The following is an 18008-nucleotide window of genomic DNA, read 5'->3' on the forward strand; positions in this document are numbered from 1 at the left end:
AGAAGGCTAAAAGTTTCTTTTAAATTCAGAAACAGTCCATGTTGTTCTGGTGAGATTGCCTCCTCTATGGCAGGCTAATCTAACCAATCAGAGTATCATATTTCTTTAGTGCTGTTAATTGACTCAGGATGGATGCTTGGTCCAAGCCAGGACAAGAAATGCTAGTGACAAGTTGAGCTGCTTATTTCCCATGGACTTGAACCTGAGGAGATGTTGGGAATGAAGCCAAAATTCAGAGCAGAATCAAGTAAAAAGACAGAAGAACCAAGATATGATTATGTGATATGTCCTGAATTCATGCTATCCCCTGGAATTTTCAGTTGAGCCAATGAATTAAACTATTTTGCCTAAGTAAACTCTGTTGAAACAAACAAAAATCAACCTAATTAAAAATTCAGGAGGCCCTAAAAGTAGACACTCAATCATATCAAGTCTTAATAGAGCTATCTACAGAAAGTAGAGGACAGGAATATGTTAAATACACAAAATATAGTATATCAATCTATAGGACAAATGACCCTGATTCTGCAACAAATTACTACAAAGAGAAGAGAGAAAGAATTTAGAAGGAATTTGAAAAGTATATTAATAATTTTCCTTATAGGAACAAGGATCAAATCCAGAGCTGTATGAATACCAGTCAAGCACTTTCTCATTGATCTATAACCCCGGCCTTAATCATTTTCAGTATGATTCTTATTTAAGTCTATTCAAACATTTTAAACACTACCATGATGTTGTGCAATTGGGATTCTTAACACTAACTCGATATTAGAAATAATTCTAGAACATGTAAAACTTATCTATAATGAAAGCATATCCATGACACTTGGGACTGGTACAAAGGTTAAGTTTCAGGGGCAGACTGCAAGGAAGTTCAGGGACTTTTTGGATAACAGACTATTCTATGATTGAAGTGGTGGTATAGATACTTGTCAGAATTCTTACTAAGATGTAGATAACACATCATTTCATTTTCATTAAAAAGCACCTATAACAAGAAACACACTATTGCAGAACACCTGTGCTATGCCCCCCACCCCGCACCCCATTTCCAGATCTAAAGAAACATTCAGTAATATTAGCAATTTTATCTTCTATCTTACCCTATCATTGTAATAAGGCATGTAAAAACCTTCACAACTAGAAAATAGCTATCTGTAATGACTACACATAATGCTTATATTGAATAGGGAAATATGCTAAGGGCTGAGACATAGGTCTGGCATTTTGATCACACATCTTTTGGCTTTTGTAAATTATAGAACAAAATTATGGAAAGGGTATTTTAAAGGTTATAGCTGTATTGGGGCGTCCAAAAATAGTCCCTTAAGGTATTCTATACATAGTTTTTTTTCCTTAATACTTTTAAAAGAGAATTCCCCACCCCTCCCCCACTTGCCAGAAAAACAAATAATGCAGATAGATATTAAAGGATTTGTGGGAAACAACATTATTTGGCCCTAGATCTTTACATCTCTTTTTACTTCAGTTATTTTTCAGATAGCGACAGAGAAAGGTAAGAGGGCTTGGATCCTCCTACCTTTGCGTTTTGATTAGTTGGAACAGCAATTGTGCATTGTCATGCCCAGCTCATTATTTAGACAAGATCTGATTTCTTTGCCCAGGCTGGCCTCAAACCTCAATCCTGTCTCCCCTGGGATTACAGACATGTAGCTGACATCTGCGCTCACTTTTGTTTTTAAACAAGCCCACTCTTGGCAATAACTAACCCACTGCAGTGATAGTGATACTAATCAGTTTGCCAGGACACAACCTTGATGACCTAACCATTTCTTTTGAAGCTCTACCTCCTATCACTATTGGTTGGGATTATATTTCCAACATGAATTTGGGTCACACATTCAAACCATAGCACATATTAAAAAAGTGTTCCTTTTTGGTTTTGGTTGGCTATCAACTAAAATGTATTTACCAGAACTATTCATAAAGTTATTCATGGAGCAAGGCTTATTGGAAACCTCATCTTGACTTATACTTTAATGATTGCCATGGTAGTAAGAAAGAACTACGGTAAAGAATACATTACCTTTTATATGCATGATGGAGATCAAAATAGAGTGCTTTGGAATGTTTTAATAGGCCACCCAGAGGGGTTTTCAGAAATAATTTCTGAAATAATTCAGAACTGTCCTTTTGTGTGGGAGACTTTCATCTGTCTTTTTTTTGCCTTATCTGAATCAACCCACATATTTTAGAGGATGTCACATAGTCTACTGAAAGCTGTTACCTGTGAACTTCATCTGTATAATATGAGAACTATCAGTTGATGCATTTTTCTTGTCTCACTTCCATAACTTGCGTTGTTACCTTTGCTCCAGCACAAGTACCGATTTTTCCTTCTTTCTCTTTCTTTCTTTCTTTCTTTCTTTCTTTCTTTCTTTCTTTCTTTCTTTCTTTCTTTCTCTTTCTTTCTTTTTTCTTTCTTTCTTTTCTTTCTCTCTCTCTCTCCCTCCCTGCTTGCTTGCTCTTTCTTTCTTTCTTCCTTTCTTTCTTTTCTTTGTTGGTCTTGAACTCTGGGCCTGGGCACTGTCCCTGAGCTCTTCAGCTCAAGGCTAGCACTCTACTACTTGAGCCACAGCGCCACTTCCAAGTACCGATTTCTTTCTGTAGCTCAAGATGTGAATCTATTTTCCTGAACCAATGGCTATAGTCATGTGGTAAGTTATTCCTTGTTTGACAGAAAGTTCTTTTTCTGGCTCTTCTCTTTCTTAGCACACATAGGGTTGCTCTTTTTAAAGAGAGCACAAGCTGACCTCAAATTCACAGTCCTCCTGCCTCAGCCTCCTAAATTCTGGGACCTCAAGAGTGCAGCACCACATCTGGCTTGAAGAGTTTAGATATTCACTCTGAAGATTTGATCATTTTATTCTATGAAATAGGCTAACAAGAAGAACTTACCAGGAAAAAAATGCATGCAAATTGATTACCACGTAGATACTAGGAACCATACACTAGGAGTATGAGTCACATGCTTCCTTTGAGTATGTGACTCAAAGGAAGAGGTAGACTCAAATAGGTGTTTTTTTTTTTTTGTTGTTGTTTTTGTTGATTGTGGGGTTTGAACATAGAGCCTGGGCACTGTCCCTGAGTTTTATTTGCTCAAGTCTAGCACTCTACCACTTTGAGCCACAACTCCACTTCTGGTTTTCTGGTGGTTAATTGGAGAGAAGAATCTCATAGACTTTCCTGCCTGGGTTAACTCTGAACCTTGATCCTCAGATCTCAACCTCCTGAGTAGCTACGATTACAGGTGTGAGCTACTGGTGTCTAGACCCAAATAGCATTTAACATAATCTATTTTTTTTTTTTTTTTTTTTTGTCGGTCGTGGGGCTTGAACTCTGGGCCTGGGCGCTGTCCCTCAGCTCTTCAGCTCAAGGCGAGTGCTCTACCACTTGAGCTACAGCGCCACTTCCGGTTTTCTGGTGGTTTTTATTGGAGATAGGAGTCTCACGGTCTCTCCTGCCCGGGCTGGCTTTGAACCGCGATCCTCAGATCTCAGCCTCCTGAGTAGCTAGGATTACAGGCGTGAGCCACCAGCGCCCGGCTTAACATAATCTATGAGCAAGGATCAGGTGAATGGTGGTCGGTCACTTTGCATATCTCAATTGTTTCAGTTAGCATAAAAAATCCACCAGGCCGGGGCTGGGAAGGTGGCTCAATGGTAGAGCACTTGCCTTGCAATGCATGAGGCCCTGGGTTCGATTCCTCAGCACCACATAAGCAAAAAAAAAAAAAAAAAAAAAATCCACCAGGCTGACAGGAGGACATATGTATGTGGAAGGAACTAAATATTGAGAATTATTTACAGAAAAGAACTAGAATATGAAATTTAGAATATGGATCTAAAATCAAATACATCAGAAAGACTCCATTTTAAGAGAATTACATTAAACTATTTGCTGGATTAAATAAGACTTTAATATTATGATTAAAATATTAAATTATTTAATATGTTAATATTAACATAAGACAACCATAATCATAAGACAACCATTTTCCTCTCAGAGTTTCCCCATCAGGAATCTCAGATAAGTTCTCTTCTTAGGTTATAAATTACTGAGGTGTGAGGCGTTTAACCTGATCTTAGATCTTTTCTTTTTCTAAGGAAAGTTCCTCAGAATGTGTCTCCAAGGGCTGGGCAGCCTTGTTCCTGATGTGATCACTAAATACATGGTAGGAATTACTTTACCTCAATAGACTCACTGAGTATCGTCCTAAGGATGTAAACTCACGAATTTCACACTGGATTAGATATTCTTAGAAATTAAAGGTGTCAAGCCAATGCTTGAAAAATAGGCTTTGAAACTTTAAATTTATCCTGAGCTACCCTGCTGAGTAAGTTGACACTGACAAGTTTTGATGTTCTATTTTCACAGCAACAGGCTGTGATGTCAGTGAGTTATTTTATCACAGAATTTATCCAAAAAAAGATGTTAGGCTCTGAGGCAGAAAGCTCTGATTTAATTGCATATTATTCAACAATCATTTTCTATAAATAAAAATGGAAATAGAATGAAGCCTCAAAATAACCTCTTATGTGAATTTTTTTATTAATAGTTGCCATGGTGTAAAAAAAGCTCCAACACTTTATATGGATGGTATGTATTTTTAAAAAGACATTAAAGACATTCAGCTGTTTCCTGCAAAGAAAAGATAAGCTAGGTAATACACATTGTAAAGAAAGCAGCATTAAAGCATCTAAAAGAATTATTAAAATAATAAAAGTATAATTAGCATAATCATAGAGGAAAATGACCCTAATAGTAGGTTTTTGAAGAGGCAATGTAGATAAAATTGAAGATATAATATATATACATATATATGTATGTATGCATGTATGTATCTATATATGGTTGAACAAACCATTTAAACAGCATTACATAATATCAACACATAAATCAGTGAAGTAGCCTCAATACTAGACACTGGGATAGGTGGACCCTGTGGATGAATTGCAAGTGCTAGCAGTTAATAGCAATAAAGCAGCCAAAAACTCAATTGTTTAAGAAAGCAAAATTTTCTTCCTTGGCCACACTCCTCAGAAAGAGTTAGTTGGGGGCCTCATTCTCTACCATTAGAGCAGCCTTCTGGAATATTACCAGTTCCTGTGGCAGGATGAACATAGTTTTTTTTTTCCTTGTTCAATCATTTTTTTCTTAATTTGAAAGACATTAGAAGGTAGGATTGTTCTCAAATATTCTGTAGCTCTCATTTTGTATACAAGCTATGAAGTTACCTGTCCTTTTGCAGTTAGATGTGAACCATTTCACTTCCTTGGCCAACAAAACATGAATGAAAGAGCCAGTGCCTGATTTTTTTCCCATCAATGGTAACAAGATATATTGTCAAAAATAAAAAATAAAGACTACTCAAGAAAACTCTTTAGCTATAGTCATAGTTCAAGAAGTAGGGAAATTGGGAGGCAGAGGCAGTTTGAGGGTAGGCAGGGCAAAGAACATTGACAATTGATTATTATTTGAGAAACAGAATAACACACATCCAGATATGAGACTTTAAAATTGAGAACTACTGTAGCTCACACAATTATAGGGGTCAGGCAGCCCCACAATCTGTCATCTGCAAAGCTGGAGGAACAGAAAAACCATGATAATGCCTGAGTCTGCAACTTTGAGCATCAGGAGAACCAATAGTATAATTCTCAGTATGAGACTGGAAATTTGAGCACTTGGGCAGGGAGGAGACACAGCTAGGGTTCAAAGTTCCAAGAGCCTGGAAAGCAAAAGAAAGGTTTCAGATTGAGAACGAATTTGTTCTTCTTTGCCTATTTTGTTCAATCTGGACCCTCAGTGGTTCTGTTGATACCCTGGCCAGCCCAAGATATCATCCATGAAGGCTATCATCTTACTCAGTCTGAAATACTCAAAAAGAATGTTTTACCAGCTATCTGGATATCCTTTAGTCCAGTCAAATTGACTGGTATTTTTTTCTTTAAAAAACTAAGTTACTCTAGGGGCTGGGAAGGTGGCTCAGTGGTAGAGCACTTGCCTTGCATGCCTGAGGCCCTGGGTTCGATTCCCCAGCACCACATAAGCAAAAAGAAAAAAGCTGGAAGTGGTGCCGTGGCTCAAGTGGTAGAGCGCTAGCCTTGAGCTGAAATGCTGAGGGACAGCGCCCAGGCTCAGAGTTCAGGCCCACAACTGGATCCCCCCCCCCCACAAAAATTAAGTTACTCTGAATTAATTGAATGAAATTATAGTTATGTGGGAAATACATTATGGCCAACATTACATCTTTAAATTGCTCAACATTTATCAAACATGAGCAAAAGAAATTTTTTCTTCTAGTCACTTTCAAACAATGAATATAGGTAAGAGATCATCTACAACTGTGGGTTTCTGGAGGAACTAGAGACATTTTCATATTTACCAAGTCAAACTTGGTAAAAAAATTTTAATAGACACTGTATGTCTCATTCACTGGGCTTAGCAAGGTACACAGCAGTAGTGGCTATGGTAGACCGAAGTCTGCGATGGACCCTGGGTTCCTACTCCCTGCTCTATATAAGTGGTATAATTTTGTGGGAAGAACTTGTCACTCCCATGCTTAGTGTATTAATCAGTTACTCTGAGTTAATAGAAAAAGGAGATCATCCATCTGACCCTATCAGATAACAGCATAGAATTAAGGACTCATCCTTCCAAATGGAAGGGAATTAATTCTGCTTCAGTGGCAATAGTGTGGGAGAGGGTACCACGCTCTGGAGGGGGAATGCGGGCTTTCCAGTATCTCGATTTAAGCCTGAGATGCTAACCAGAGAACTTGGCCACGCAGCACTGGAATTTCCTGACCTCTAGGACCGTTAGCTAGTAAGCTCGCGTTTAGGTGACTGAATTTTTAGAATTTTAATGTAGCAGTGAAAACATTCTGGTGTTCATGCACTCACGGGAAAAAGATTGCCTTGCTCCGAAGAATGTTCTTGTTGGAGCCAAGTTTATTCAGCCTCAAAGTTTTGGGTAGAAGGCATTCCCAGATTCTGAGTAAAGAAACAGGATAAAGCCGTTTGGCTTCGAAGGTGAACGGATGTCTCAAGGGACAGAGCTCTCAAACCGCGATTCCGAGAATGACTGTCCGAGGACGTAGCGGCGGGTGATGCCCGGTGGGCGCTTATCTTATGTTCTAACTCGCTGTGCCTGTGACTAAACTAACACACACTACTACACAGGCCTTTCAAGAAATCCAGCTCTGTCACGGCAACGATCGTTAAAAAAAATCATAGAATTGGTAAAAATTCTTTAATAAGACAGACCTCGGGCACTAAGGTGCGGTGCGGGACAGCTCGTAGGTCCGACCGTCCGTGGTCCTCGATGCTGACAAAGGTACGTCAGGCCCAGGCCCCGCCCAGCTGCGTCGGAAGGCCAGACCTACGTCCCCTGGCCACGCGTTATAAGGACTCGGAAGGAAGACTAACAACACGATTCTTCAGTCCAAACTGGCTTCAACCTCCTACAATCGACCACCGCACCGCACCGCACAAGGCCTGCCAGGGCTCTGCAGGCGCCCTTGCGTGCGCGCTCCCCGGGCGTGCGTGCGTGCGCGCGCGCGCACGTGTCTGAGCCGTTTAAGTCCGCTGCGCGCCGCCGGAGGCGCCCGTCGCCATAGCGACCGCCCATGGCCCCGCGGAGCTCCGCGGTCCTGCAGGCCTCCCGGAGTTTGAGGTCTGCACGTCCCCGCGTCCACCTCAGGACGGGTTTCTGGTTCCTTCCCCGCTCCCCGCCCTCCGAATCTCCTCTCCATCTCCAGAGCCATGGCGGGCGGGGTCCGGGACATTCGGAAGCTCTTCGTCTTCACCACTACCCAGAATTACTTCGGACTGACGTCGGAGCTGTGCGAGCAGCCGCTGGTGTACCACGGTGTGGAAATCAACAACTTCTTGGATGACGGGAACCAGATGCTGCTCAAGGTGCAGCGGTCCGACGCCGGACTCTCCTTTTCCAACACGGTAGGTTGCCTGACCTGGACCCCAGGCCTAGGCGCGGGGCTGAGCGGCTGCCCCGCGCGCCCAACCCGCGCCCAGCCCGCGCTCAGCCCGCGCCCAGCCGCTCGGGCCCCGAGAGCCCCCGCGCGCCCAACCCGCGCCCAACCCGCGCCCAGCCGCTCGGGCCCCGAGAGCCCCCCGCGCTCCCAGCCCGCTCGGGCCCCGAGAGCCCCCCGCGCTCCCAGCCCGCGCCCAGCCGCTCGGGCCCCGAGAGCCCCCCGCGCTCCCAGCCCGCGCCCAGCCGCTCGGGCCCCGGGAGCCCCCCGCGCTCCCAGCCCGCTCGGGCCCCGCGCGCCCAACCCGCGCCCAGCCGCTCGGGCCCCGAGAGCCCCCGCGCTCAGCCCGCTCCGGCCCCGAGAGCCCCCCGCGCTCCCAGCCGCTCGGGCCCCGAGAGCCCCCCGCGCTCCCAGCTGCTCGGGCCCCGAGAGCCCCCCGCGCTCCCAGCCCGCTCCGGCCCCGAGAGCCCCCCGCGCTCCCAGCCCGCGCCCAGCCCGCGCGGACCCCGAGAGCCCCCCGCGCTCCCAGCCCGCGCGGACCCCGAGAGCCCCCCGCGCTCCCAGCCCGCGCCCAGCCGCTCGGGCCCCGAGAGCCCCCCGCGCTCCCAGCCCGCGCGGACCCCGAGAGCCCCCCGCGCTCCCAGCCCGCGCCCAGCCGCTCGGGCCCCGAGAGCCCCCCGCGCGCCCAGCCCGCGCCCAGCCGCTCCGGCCCCGAGAGCCCCCCGCGCGCCCAGCCCGCTCCGGCCCCGAGAGCCCCCCGCGCTCCCAGCCCGCTCCGGCCCCGAGAGCCCCCCGCGCGCCCAGCCCGCTCCGGCCCCGAGAGCCCCCCGCGCGCCCAGCCCGCTCCGGCCCCGAGAGCCCCCCGCGCTCCCAGCCCGCTCCGGCCCCGAGAGCCCCCCGCGCGCCCAGCCCGCTCCGGCCCCGAGAGCCCCCCGCGCTCCCAGCCCGCTCCGGCCCCGAGAGCCCCCCGCGCTCCCAGCCCGCTCCGGCCCCGAGAGCCCCCCGCGCTCCCAGCCAGCTCCGGCCCCGAGAGCCCCCCGCGCTCCCAGCCAGCTCCGGCCCCGTGGGTTTCCCCGCTCCCCCCCCCCCCTGCCGCGCGCCCCCCTGGGAGCTATCTCGTCCCGCCCGCTTTGGCCTTTTGCCCCTCACCTGGGGAAAGAAACGACTCTGCAGAAGTATGTTTTCCCGTTTTATTTTCCTCCCCATGTTCTCCAGGCTAGCCCCCAACTCCTGGGTCCAAAGAGCTTTCTGCCACTGTAGCTGGGACTTGTGAATACTTGGAACTGTGGGGGCGTGTCTCCCTCCCCTCCGTTTTCTAAGTTTTTAAAGATTACAGATAGGTTCTAGAAAGAAAACGTTTATTTTAATTATTTTTCCCTCCCCCTGCCCTCGTCTTTTCCCACTTGAGGAGAATTCTGGTGTATCTTTTGTGTTATGCACTCAGTTTTACTACTGCCTGAAGGTAAGATTGCCCAAGGACTTCCAGTCTTTACAAAATAACTTGATAGATTCATAACAAAGTTTGCATTAGTTTCTCAGGGAACCACCTGTGGTGTATTTGTTGATCTGTCCTCTCAGCCAACAGGATTGTTTACAAGATAAATGCATTTACAACCAAGTGTTGCAAATGTAAAATTCAAAGCACAAGACCTTGACAGGCTCACTCATAGATGAGCCCTGACAGATTGAAGACAGCTGTAACGGCTAGTTTGGTGTTGGCATTCATCTGTAGGTCTGGCAGTGTCAGACAGTAGTCAGTGCACTTTCCTGTTACAATCATTACAATATCTCCGGCTTTGCCAGGAGGTAAAGACTTTGCTACAACTATAGCTTTGCCATGGTAGTATAAAATCTATATAATACTACATAAATGAGCATGTAAGGCTGTGTTGTGATAAGACTTTATGGACACTGATAATTTGAATTTCATATTACCTTTATATGCCATGAAATAAGAGTCAAGTGTCTGTTCCTGTCCACTAGCTAAAAGTTGTCATTAGGATGAAAGCCAAGTGGCATCAATCTTGCTCACCTTCAAAGGGATCTTTATATACAGCAGTAATAAGTTCATAGACAGCAAAGTGACAATAACTTGAAAATGTGCAAAACTGTAAAAACTTCTTTAGAAAGACGTATACTTTGTGGCTAATAATCTGTTTACTGTGAGCTTTTTAAAATTTTTTTTGTGGTTGTGTGACTTGAACGTGGGGCCTGGGTGTTGTCCCTGAGCTTTTTCTTTCAAGGCTAGTGATCTTCCACTTTGAGTCACAGTGCCACTTCCAGTTAACTGGAGATAAGAGTCTCATGACCTTTCCTGTCTGTGTTGACCTTGAACAATGAGCCCCCTAAGTAGGATTACAGGTATGAGACTCTAGCTCCTGGCATATGAATTGACACTATAAGATTGCTTAAATGAATGTCAATTGAGTTCACCTGGTTCCAGTTTTATCTTTTTGATTTTCTTAATTTTAGTTTTTTGAGATAGGGTCTTGATAAGCAGTTCAAGCTGGACTTGAACTCATGATGCTCTCTTATCTCACCCTCCACAGTGCTGGAATTAAAGGCTTGGAACACCATGCTTGGCTTTGTTCCAAATTTAAGTAATTGACTGTGACAATTGAACTAAAAAAATTTGATGCTCAAACATTTAAAATGTTAGCCAGGTGCTGGTGGCTGACACCTGTAATCCTAGCTACTCAGGAGGCTGAGATCTCCGGATCCACGGTTCAAAGCCAGCCTGGGCAAAGAAAGTCCATGAGACACTTATCTCCAGTTAGCCACCAGAAAACTGGAAGTGGGGCTGTGGCTCAAGTGGTAGAGCACTTGCCTTGAGCTGAAGAGCTAAGAGATAGCACTGAAGCCCAGAATCCAAGCCCCACAACCAACAAAAACAAACAAAAAAATGTTTTCTTAAAGGAAAAACCTTGGTTAAGGTAAAGATAATTTTCGGGAAACTATTGGCAGTTTTCAGTACATATATATTTATAATTTAAAAATAACTTTCTTGGGCTGAGAAGGTGGCTCAGTGGTAGAGTGCTTGCCTTGCATGCATGAAGCTCTGGGTTGGATTCCTCAGCACCACATAAGCAGAAAAAGCTGTAAGTGGTGCTGTGGCTAGCCTTGAGCTGAAGAACTGAAGGACAGCACCCAGGCGCAGAGTGTAGGCCCCAAGACTAGCAAAAACAAAACAAAAACAACCCTCCCCTTCCCAAAACCTTCTTTAAAAACATCACCTTCTAAAATACTCTTTTTTTCTAAATAGGAGAATTAACTGTCTGTCCCAGACTTTCTGGGGTAGTAGACAAGTACACTGCTCATCACTGTGTACCTGTATTACTCAGTTTTGATTTGTAATGTGAATGAATCTGGAGTGGAATAGTTAGCAGTATATGTCAACAATGTATAATATTTTATTCTCATAAATCACTTATGAAAACAGCTCTATGATATAACCACATGTAGGTAGGAATACATTATAAACTCATATATTCTTTTTTTTTTATTTGTATTTTATTTTATTTGAGAACATACTGTACAGAGGGGCTACAATTACATGGGCAGGATAATGCATACATTTCTTACCAAGCATTGCAGCCTCCTCCTTTGTTTACCCTTCACTTCCCTTCCCCCCCTCCCCCCTCCCAATTATACCCCCCTCACCCCACCCAATTATACCCCCCTCCCCCCCCACACCGACATTGTAAAGCTGGTTTTGACATGACATTTTGTACTTCTCATTGTTGCAACAGGTCCACCTGAATCCTTAAACGACTTGTTTGTCCCCATCTCCTCCACATGTTATACTGACATCAAATATAGTGAAAGCGGGGGTTCTTAAGCAGAGATAGAATGGTTTTTAATATATTTACTTTTAAAGTTAACATTTTTTTAGCAAGTATTACAGTGATACAACATTTTAGAGCATGATTCATTTCAAACAATAAATTTTATGATGATTAAATTACAAATTATTTATTTACCAACTTAGATTGATTTTGGTGACACAAAAGATAAAGTGCTGGTGTTCTTCAAGCTTCGACCTGAAGTAATTACAGATGAAAATCTGCATAATAACATTCTTGTTTCATCCATGTTGGAATCTCCTATTAATTCCCTTTACCAAGCAGTACGGCAGGTGTTTGTACCAATGTTGTTAAAGGTGAGTAAAGTTTTATTTAGTAGCTTGTGCAGATGGTATATAAATACATAAATATTTAGTATTTAATTTACTGTCTGTCATGTTTTTGTGGTGCTTGGGATATCAAACCTAGGGCCAAAATTTTTTTCTCCAGTTTTAATTTTAAAGTAAGTTTTGTTGACAAATACACAAATTGGGAAAAGGTGTGAAACATAATTGACATCAGCTCTTACAATGTCCATTAGTAATTAGCTTTATAAAGTTGTTACTGTTCAGAAGACTTCATCCCTCTTACGAAGTGTAGTTAGTGCGAAGTTTTTGGTGAAAATGGGTTTGTGGACTTGGTTCTTTAGACAGTGTTTTAAGCAGCCAGTTTTGCTGGTGATCTTTTGATCAGTAGTCATTCTTGTCCTCTTGTATAGGATCAGGAGTGGAGCAGAAACTTTGATCCAAAACTTCAGAATCTTTTGAGTGAACTGGAAGCTGGATTGGGTGTAGTTCTACGAAGATCAGACACTAACTTGTCAAAATTGAAACTTAAGGAAGATGACATACGAGGTATGTAGCATGTGCAATGTTTTATGTTTCCAAATTGCTTGCCAAAATAGTTTTATAATAAATACCAGTAACATAAAAGACGTACAAAATTATTACATTAGTACATCAGTAAATTAATATAGTTCACAGATTTCTTCTCATTATTTTGAAACTATTTTCAGGATAAAACTTTTTAAAATAGATGTATATGTATTTGGAGAAGAGAAATATATTTTTAAACTATAATAATGAAACTAGGAAATCATCACTTGCATTAATTACATCTTAAAAAGTCACTGTGAACACTGAATTAGAAAACAATGGATGACTGCTTCCAAGGGAAATGCAGGAGAAAGTTACTTTGAGCCTCTGATCATATTTAGCCAATTGATGAGTATATGACTTTTTTTTCAATTTATGTTTAAAGACACATATATATATAAATATATATGATCTATATCAGATATAATACAAATATATGTGTATATGTTTATAATTGATCAGTTAACAAGGAGAACCTTGTGTTTAGGAATACTAGGTCACATTTAGCACTGTGCTTTGGGGGTCATCCTAACAGTGGAGTCAACAAAAAGCTTACTACATGTCACTGAACAAAGAACAAAACATGAATATATTGACATTAGCAAGCTTACAGAGAACAAATTCAGAATGTTTACCAGAGTAGATAAGAGTCATACTGAGCAACAAACTCAACAGGTGCAATGTGAAGTCTAAATTTGGGGCTACCAGTGTTTTAGCGAATTTCAGTAAGACCTTACTGTTGATAGAGATTTTAAGATTCATATTTAGTACATCTTCAAGAATATGGAATATGCATGAATGTAAATACAACCAAAGTTAGCAAATGCACCACCTAATTTTCTGGCTCCCTGTTTTCCATTGATTGTTTTTTCTCTTCACGTTTACAGGCATTCTTACTCCAAATGATGAATTCCAGTTCTGGATAGAACAAGCTCATCGTGGTAGTAAACACATTAGTAAAGAAAGAGCCACATATTTTAAAGAATTGTTTGAAACAGTTGCAAGGGTATGTGATTCATATGTGGTTATGTAGCAAGCTTCTTGTGAATGCACTTTAGGGTTCAGTTTTCACTGCATTTTTCTCTGTTTTAAAATCAACTTGATGGTGAACAAAATGTATACTTCATATATAGTAAAGTTTAAGTCATGTATTTAAAGTGAGTAAAACTTATGAATATAAAACATCAAAGAAAGTTAAATTTTGGCCTAGAATATTTTTTTCTCAAATCACAGGTGTGCTTTTTGCAGATACTTAGTGAAAAACAAAAACCTTATCTATGTAGAGGTAATATGGTTTTCTGAATGAAGGCTTACTTTACACAAATGAACATTTCTGAGGTAATATGAAATATGAAGTCTGTTTTATGCCTATATGATTGTTCCAATGTATATGCATAGAGCTTAATAAGTGATACTTTAAATGTGCTTGTAACATGTCTGTTCTTTTTGAATATGTAGCAATTTTCTACTTGTTTCCACTATTATTTCACCATTATTATTTTAATGATATGTTTGAAATAATGGTAAACTTTTTTTGCATGGCTCAATTGGTAGAGTACTAGCCAGAAAGAGTTCTAGAAAGAAAAACAAGTGAGAGTGTGAGGCCCTGAGTTCGAGCCCCAGTACTGCCACAAAATAAATAAAACTTTTTGTGGTAATAATAGTGAAGAAATATGGCATAATAAATTTTGTGCTCTGATGATACACAACATCATGCAGCACAGTGCAACAATGAATGAAGACAGGTAAACTACAATGCCTACTCTGTTTATGCACTTAGGGACATCGAAAGTGGGAAAATAATGACATCCAAGTTAAGAAAAAATTACCTAAATGTTTAAATAGGCTTTCATAATCATTATTTTTGACTTTATTGAAATCTATGCTTTTGGAGGACTTTTATATAACAAAATCAGTAGAAAAAGAAAAATATGACTAATAATAGAATTACAGTAGTTAAAAAGTTTAGAGACTTTGTTTTTTTTTAGTGCTGGTCCTGGGGTGCGAACTCAGCCTGGGCACTTTGCCTGAGCTTTTTTGTGTAAGGCTAGGGCTCTACCACTTGAGCTGCAGCTCCACTGGTTGTTTTGTTTTGTTTTGTTTTGTTTTTTTGCTTTCCTGTCTGGGCTGGATTTGAGTCATGATCCTTAGATTTCAGCCTCCTGAGTAACTAAGAGTATAAACATGAGCCACCAGACTGTGGTTAGTTCGAGACATTTTGGCTATGTTACATGAGGTATGGATATAATTATGATAAATAATGCACTCTGATTTTAGGAATTTTATAACTTGGACAGTCTGTCTTTACTGGAAGCTGTTGACTTAGTGGAGACTACTCGGGATGTTGTGGACGATGTGTGGCGACAAACGGAACATGACCATTATCCTGAGTCGCGGATGCTACATCTTTTGGATATCATAGGTACTGGGAAAGAAATTAACTTTTAGAATCCTGAAAGTCTGACTTGTCATGTTTTCTTTTACTTCTAGACATTCTTAAGATGCTCCCAATGTAATTTAACAATTGCTGTTTAAAGTAATTCTTAGCGCAAATTATATAGAATTATGTAGATACTTGTATATAGTTGATTCATTTATATGGCATATGTCAACTTCTTTGAGTCAAACTCAATTTATACATATTTTTAATATTTATGCATTAATATATATGTTCAAACTGAAAAATGTTTTAAGTTATATTGGTTTATGTGTGTGTGTGTATGTGTATCTATGTATCTGTATGTGGTAGTGGGGTTTGCATTTGGTGTCTAATAGTTCAGCACTATACCTAAGCCTTGTTGTGTTTTAGTTTTCTGGTTGGTTCTCATGTTTTTGCAAGGATTGGGCTTGACTGGTTTTCTTACCTATTATGATCTACTTTGTAGCTGAGATCACAAGTGTGATCATACCAAGCTTGTTAGTTCATCTTTGGTCTCGATAACTTTTTACCAGGTCTGGCCTCAAACCTTGAGCCTCCTGATCACCACTACCCATGTAGATAGGATTATAGATGTGAGTCATTGTGTCTGGCACCTGTGGCACCTATTACTGTAACTTTTTTTTTTTTTTTTGTCGGTCATGGGGCTTGAACTCTGGGCCTGGGCGCTGTCCCTCAGCTCCAGCTCAAGGCTAGTGCTTTACCACTTGAGCCACAGCGCCATTTCCGGCTTTTTCTATTTATGTGTTACTGAGGAATAGAATCCAGGGCCTCATGCATGTGAGGCAAGCACTATACCACTGAGCCACCTTCCCAGCCCCTACTGTTACATTTTGACCTGGAAAATGCCATTTGTATTTTCCTAAGCAATATTAAATAAGTATTTAAAGGTATGTATACAATGATATTTATTGGAGCACTGTAACATGAATAGAAATATACAAAATAATATATGTACTTTTAACAAGACACATTATTGACAGTGGTGGTCTAAGAGTAATGTGCTACTTCAGAATTTGCTAGCTTGTTAATTTGTATGTTTTAATCTTATTATCATATTTTATAATTATGCATAAGTTATTTATTTCAGTTTCAATCTTTGCCTTATGTTCAATTAGGTGGTTCATTTGGAAGGTTTGTTCAGAAAAAGCTGGGAACTTTGAACCTGTGGGAGGATCCTTATTATGTTGTGAAAGAAAATCTGAAAGCTGGCATTTCAATTTGTGAACAGTGGGTGGTAGTCTGTAATCATCTGACAGGGCAGGTGTGGCAGCGCTATGTTCCTCATCCATGGAAAAGTGACAAATACTACCCTGAAACACTGGACAAACTTGGCAGACGTCTTGAAGAGGTATCAATTGGATTATGTATCTGTCTTTTAAGTGGAAGTAGTCTTCAGTTATTTGTGAATGTGTGTTTCTTCCCTGGAACTGGGGCTTGAACTTAGAATCTCATGATCTCACTGAACTTTTTTTGCTTAAGGTGGTGTTCTGCCACTGCTCCACTTCCTGGTTTTTGGTAGTTAATTGCTTGGGATGACTTTGAACTTTGGTCTTTAAGAGTTTTAGCCTCTTGAGTAGTAAAGATTACAGGTGTGAGTTACCAGCATCTGGATAAAACTGTTACGATATTGTCAAATCTTAATGAATTTTAGCAGTTGTTTATAATCTTGAAGGGTTGTAAAATAATGATTTTTCTAATTCTGTCATTCTTTCTGCATTTTTTTTTTTTTTTGGTCGGTCGTGGGGCTTGAACTCTGGATCTGGGCACTGTCCCTGCACTCTTCAGCGCAAGGCGAGTGCTCTACCACTTGAGCCACAGTGCCACTTCCTCTTTCTGTATTTTTGTAGTGATGATTTAGGAAAATGTAGCAGAATCTTGCTCATCCATTGTTTTTAGTTTCCTGAAATACAGTTTGCATAGGAATGGCAGAATATACAACTTCTTTCTACTTACAATTTTTTGAACAATGAGTAAAACCATAGATTCGTGCCATAGTTCCATAGTAGCAATAAAATATTTTTGGTATTATCATGAATTCATGGGTTATTGTGTTTTATGTGTTTTAGAACATTGTCCTTATTCTTACATTATTCCATAGTTGGGCAGTGAGTGTCCCTTGCAGTTGCCCCTGTTATTTTAATAATTTAGCCTTCACTCTTTTAGGAGTTGCATAGCTGGGCTGATCTCATGCAATTTCTGTATTACTCTTGGAATCATCTACATTTCTAAGAAACTTGATTCTTTTTTTGGTGGAAAATGACAGCAGCAATGTAGTTGGAGAAAGGCTGTTACTTAGTTAAAACTACTTTCTTTTTGTTGTCGGTAGTGGGGCTTAAGCTCTGGGCCTGGGCACTGTCCCTCAGTTCTTCAGCTCAAAGCAAGCGCTCTACCACTTAAGCCACAGCGCAACTTCTGGTTTTCTGAGTGGTTTATTGGAGATAAGAGTCTCACAGACTTTTGTGCCGGGCTGGCTTTGAACCATGATCCTCAGATATCTCAGCCTCCTGAGTAGCTAGGAATACAGGTGTTGAGCCACCGGTGCCTGGCTAGTTAAAACTACTTTTCAAACCTTTTACATAGACAGAATTGGTGATGTTCTTGCAATGAACAAGTTTATACAAATATTTCTAACTGAAATGGAAGATTATAGTGTTTTTACTTAACATTTTTGAGTACTATTTGGTTGTTAATAGAAATTTTCAGTTTAAAATACAATTGTGTTTGTTTTCAGATATTTGTAAGTTATAAATAATGCAGAATAATGAAAATCAGAAGTCATTACAATATTCATGGAAATCTCTATACTTTTACTTAAATGAATCTTAAACACTCTT

At 41.4% G+C, this 18008-nt stretch overlaps 1 protein-coding gene across 4 annotated transcripts in view; it reads left to right on the forward strand.

Moving 5' to 3' along the window:
* The first annotated feature begins 7583 nt into the window (after positions 1-7583).
* LOC138821327 (cytoplasmic dynein 2 heavy chain 1) overlaps positions 7584-18008 on the forward strand; it is a 168949-nt gene continuing 158524 nt past the window's right edge. For 2 of the 4 annotated variants that reach the window (XM_070013461.1, XM_070013463.1), the window contains exons 1-6: positions 7604-7985; positions 12006-12176; positions 12578-12713; positions 13622-13740; positions 15012-15156; positions 16290-16522. In XM_070013461.1, coding sequence (XP_069869562.1) covers positions 7791-7985; positions 12006-12176; positions 12578-12713; positions 13622-13740; positions 15012-15156; positions 16290-16522 — 999 coding nt within the window. In that variant the 5' untranslated portion in view covers positions 7604-7790. Of the gene's footprint in view, positions 7986-12005; positions 12177-12577; positions 12714-13621; positions 13741-15011; positions 15157-16289; positions 16523-18008 lie in introns of all 4 variants that reach the window. The other 2 variants (XM_070013464.1, XM_070013462.1) reach the window with 2 other exon arrangements.

Source organism: Dipodomys merriami, unplaced genomic scaffold (assembly GCF_024711535.1).
Source record: "Dipodomys merriami isolate MVZ:Mamm:240054 unplaced genomic scaffold, mDipMer1.0.p SCAF_91, whole genome shotgun sequence".
In the NCBI taxonomy this organism is placed as follows: Eukaryota; Metazoa; Chordata; class Mammalia; order Rodentia; family Heteromyidae; genus Dipodomys; species Dipodomys merriami.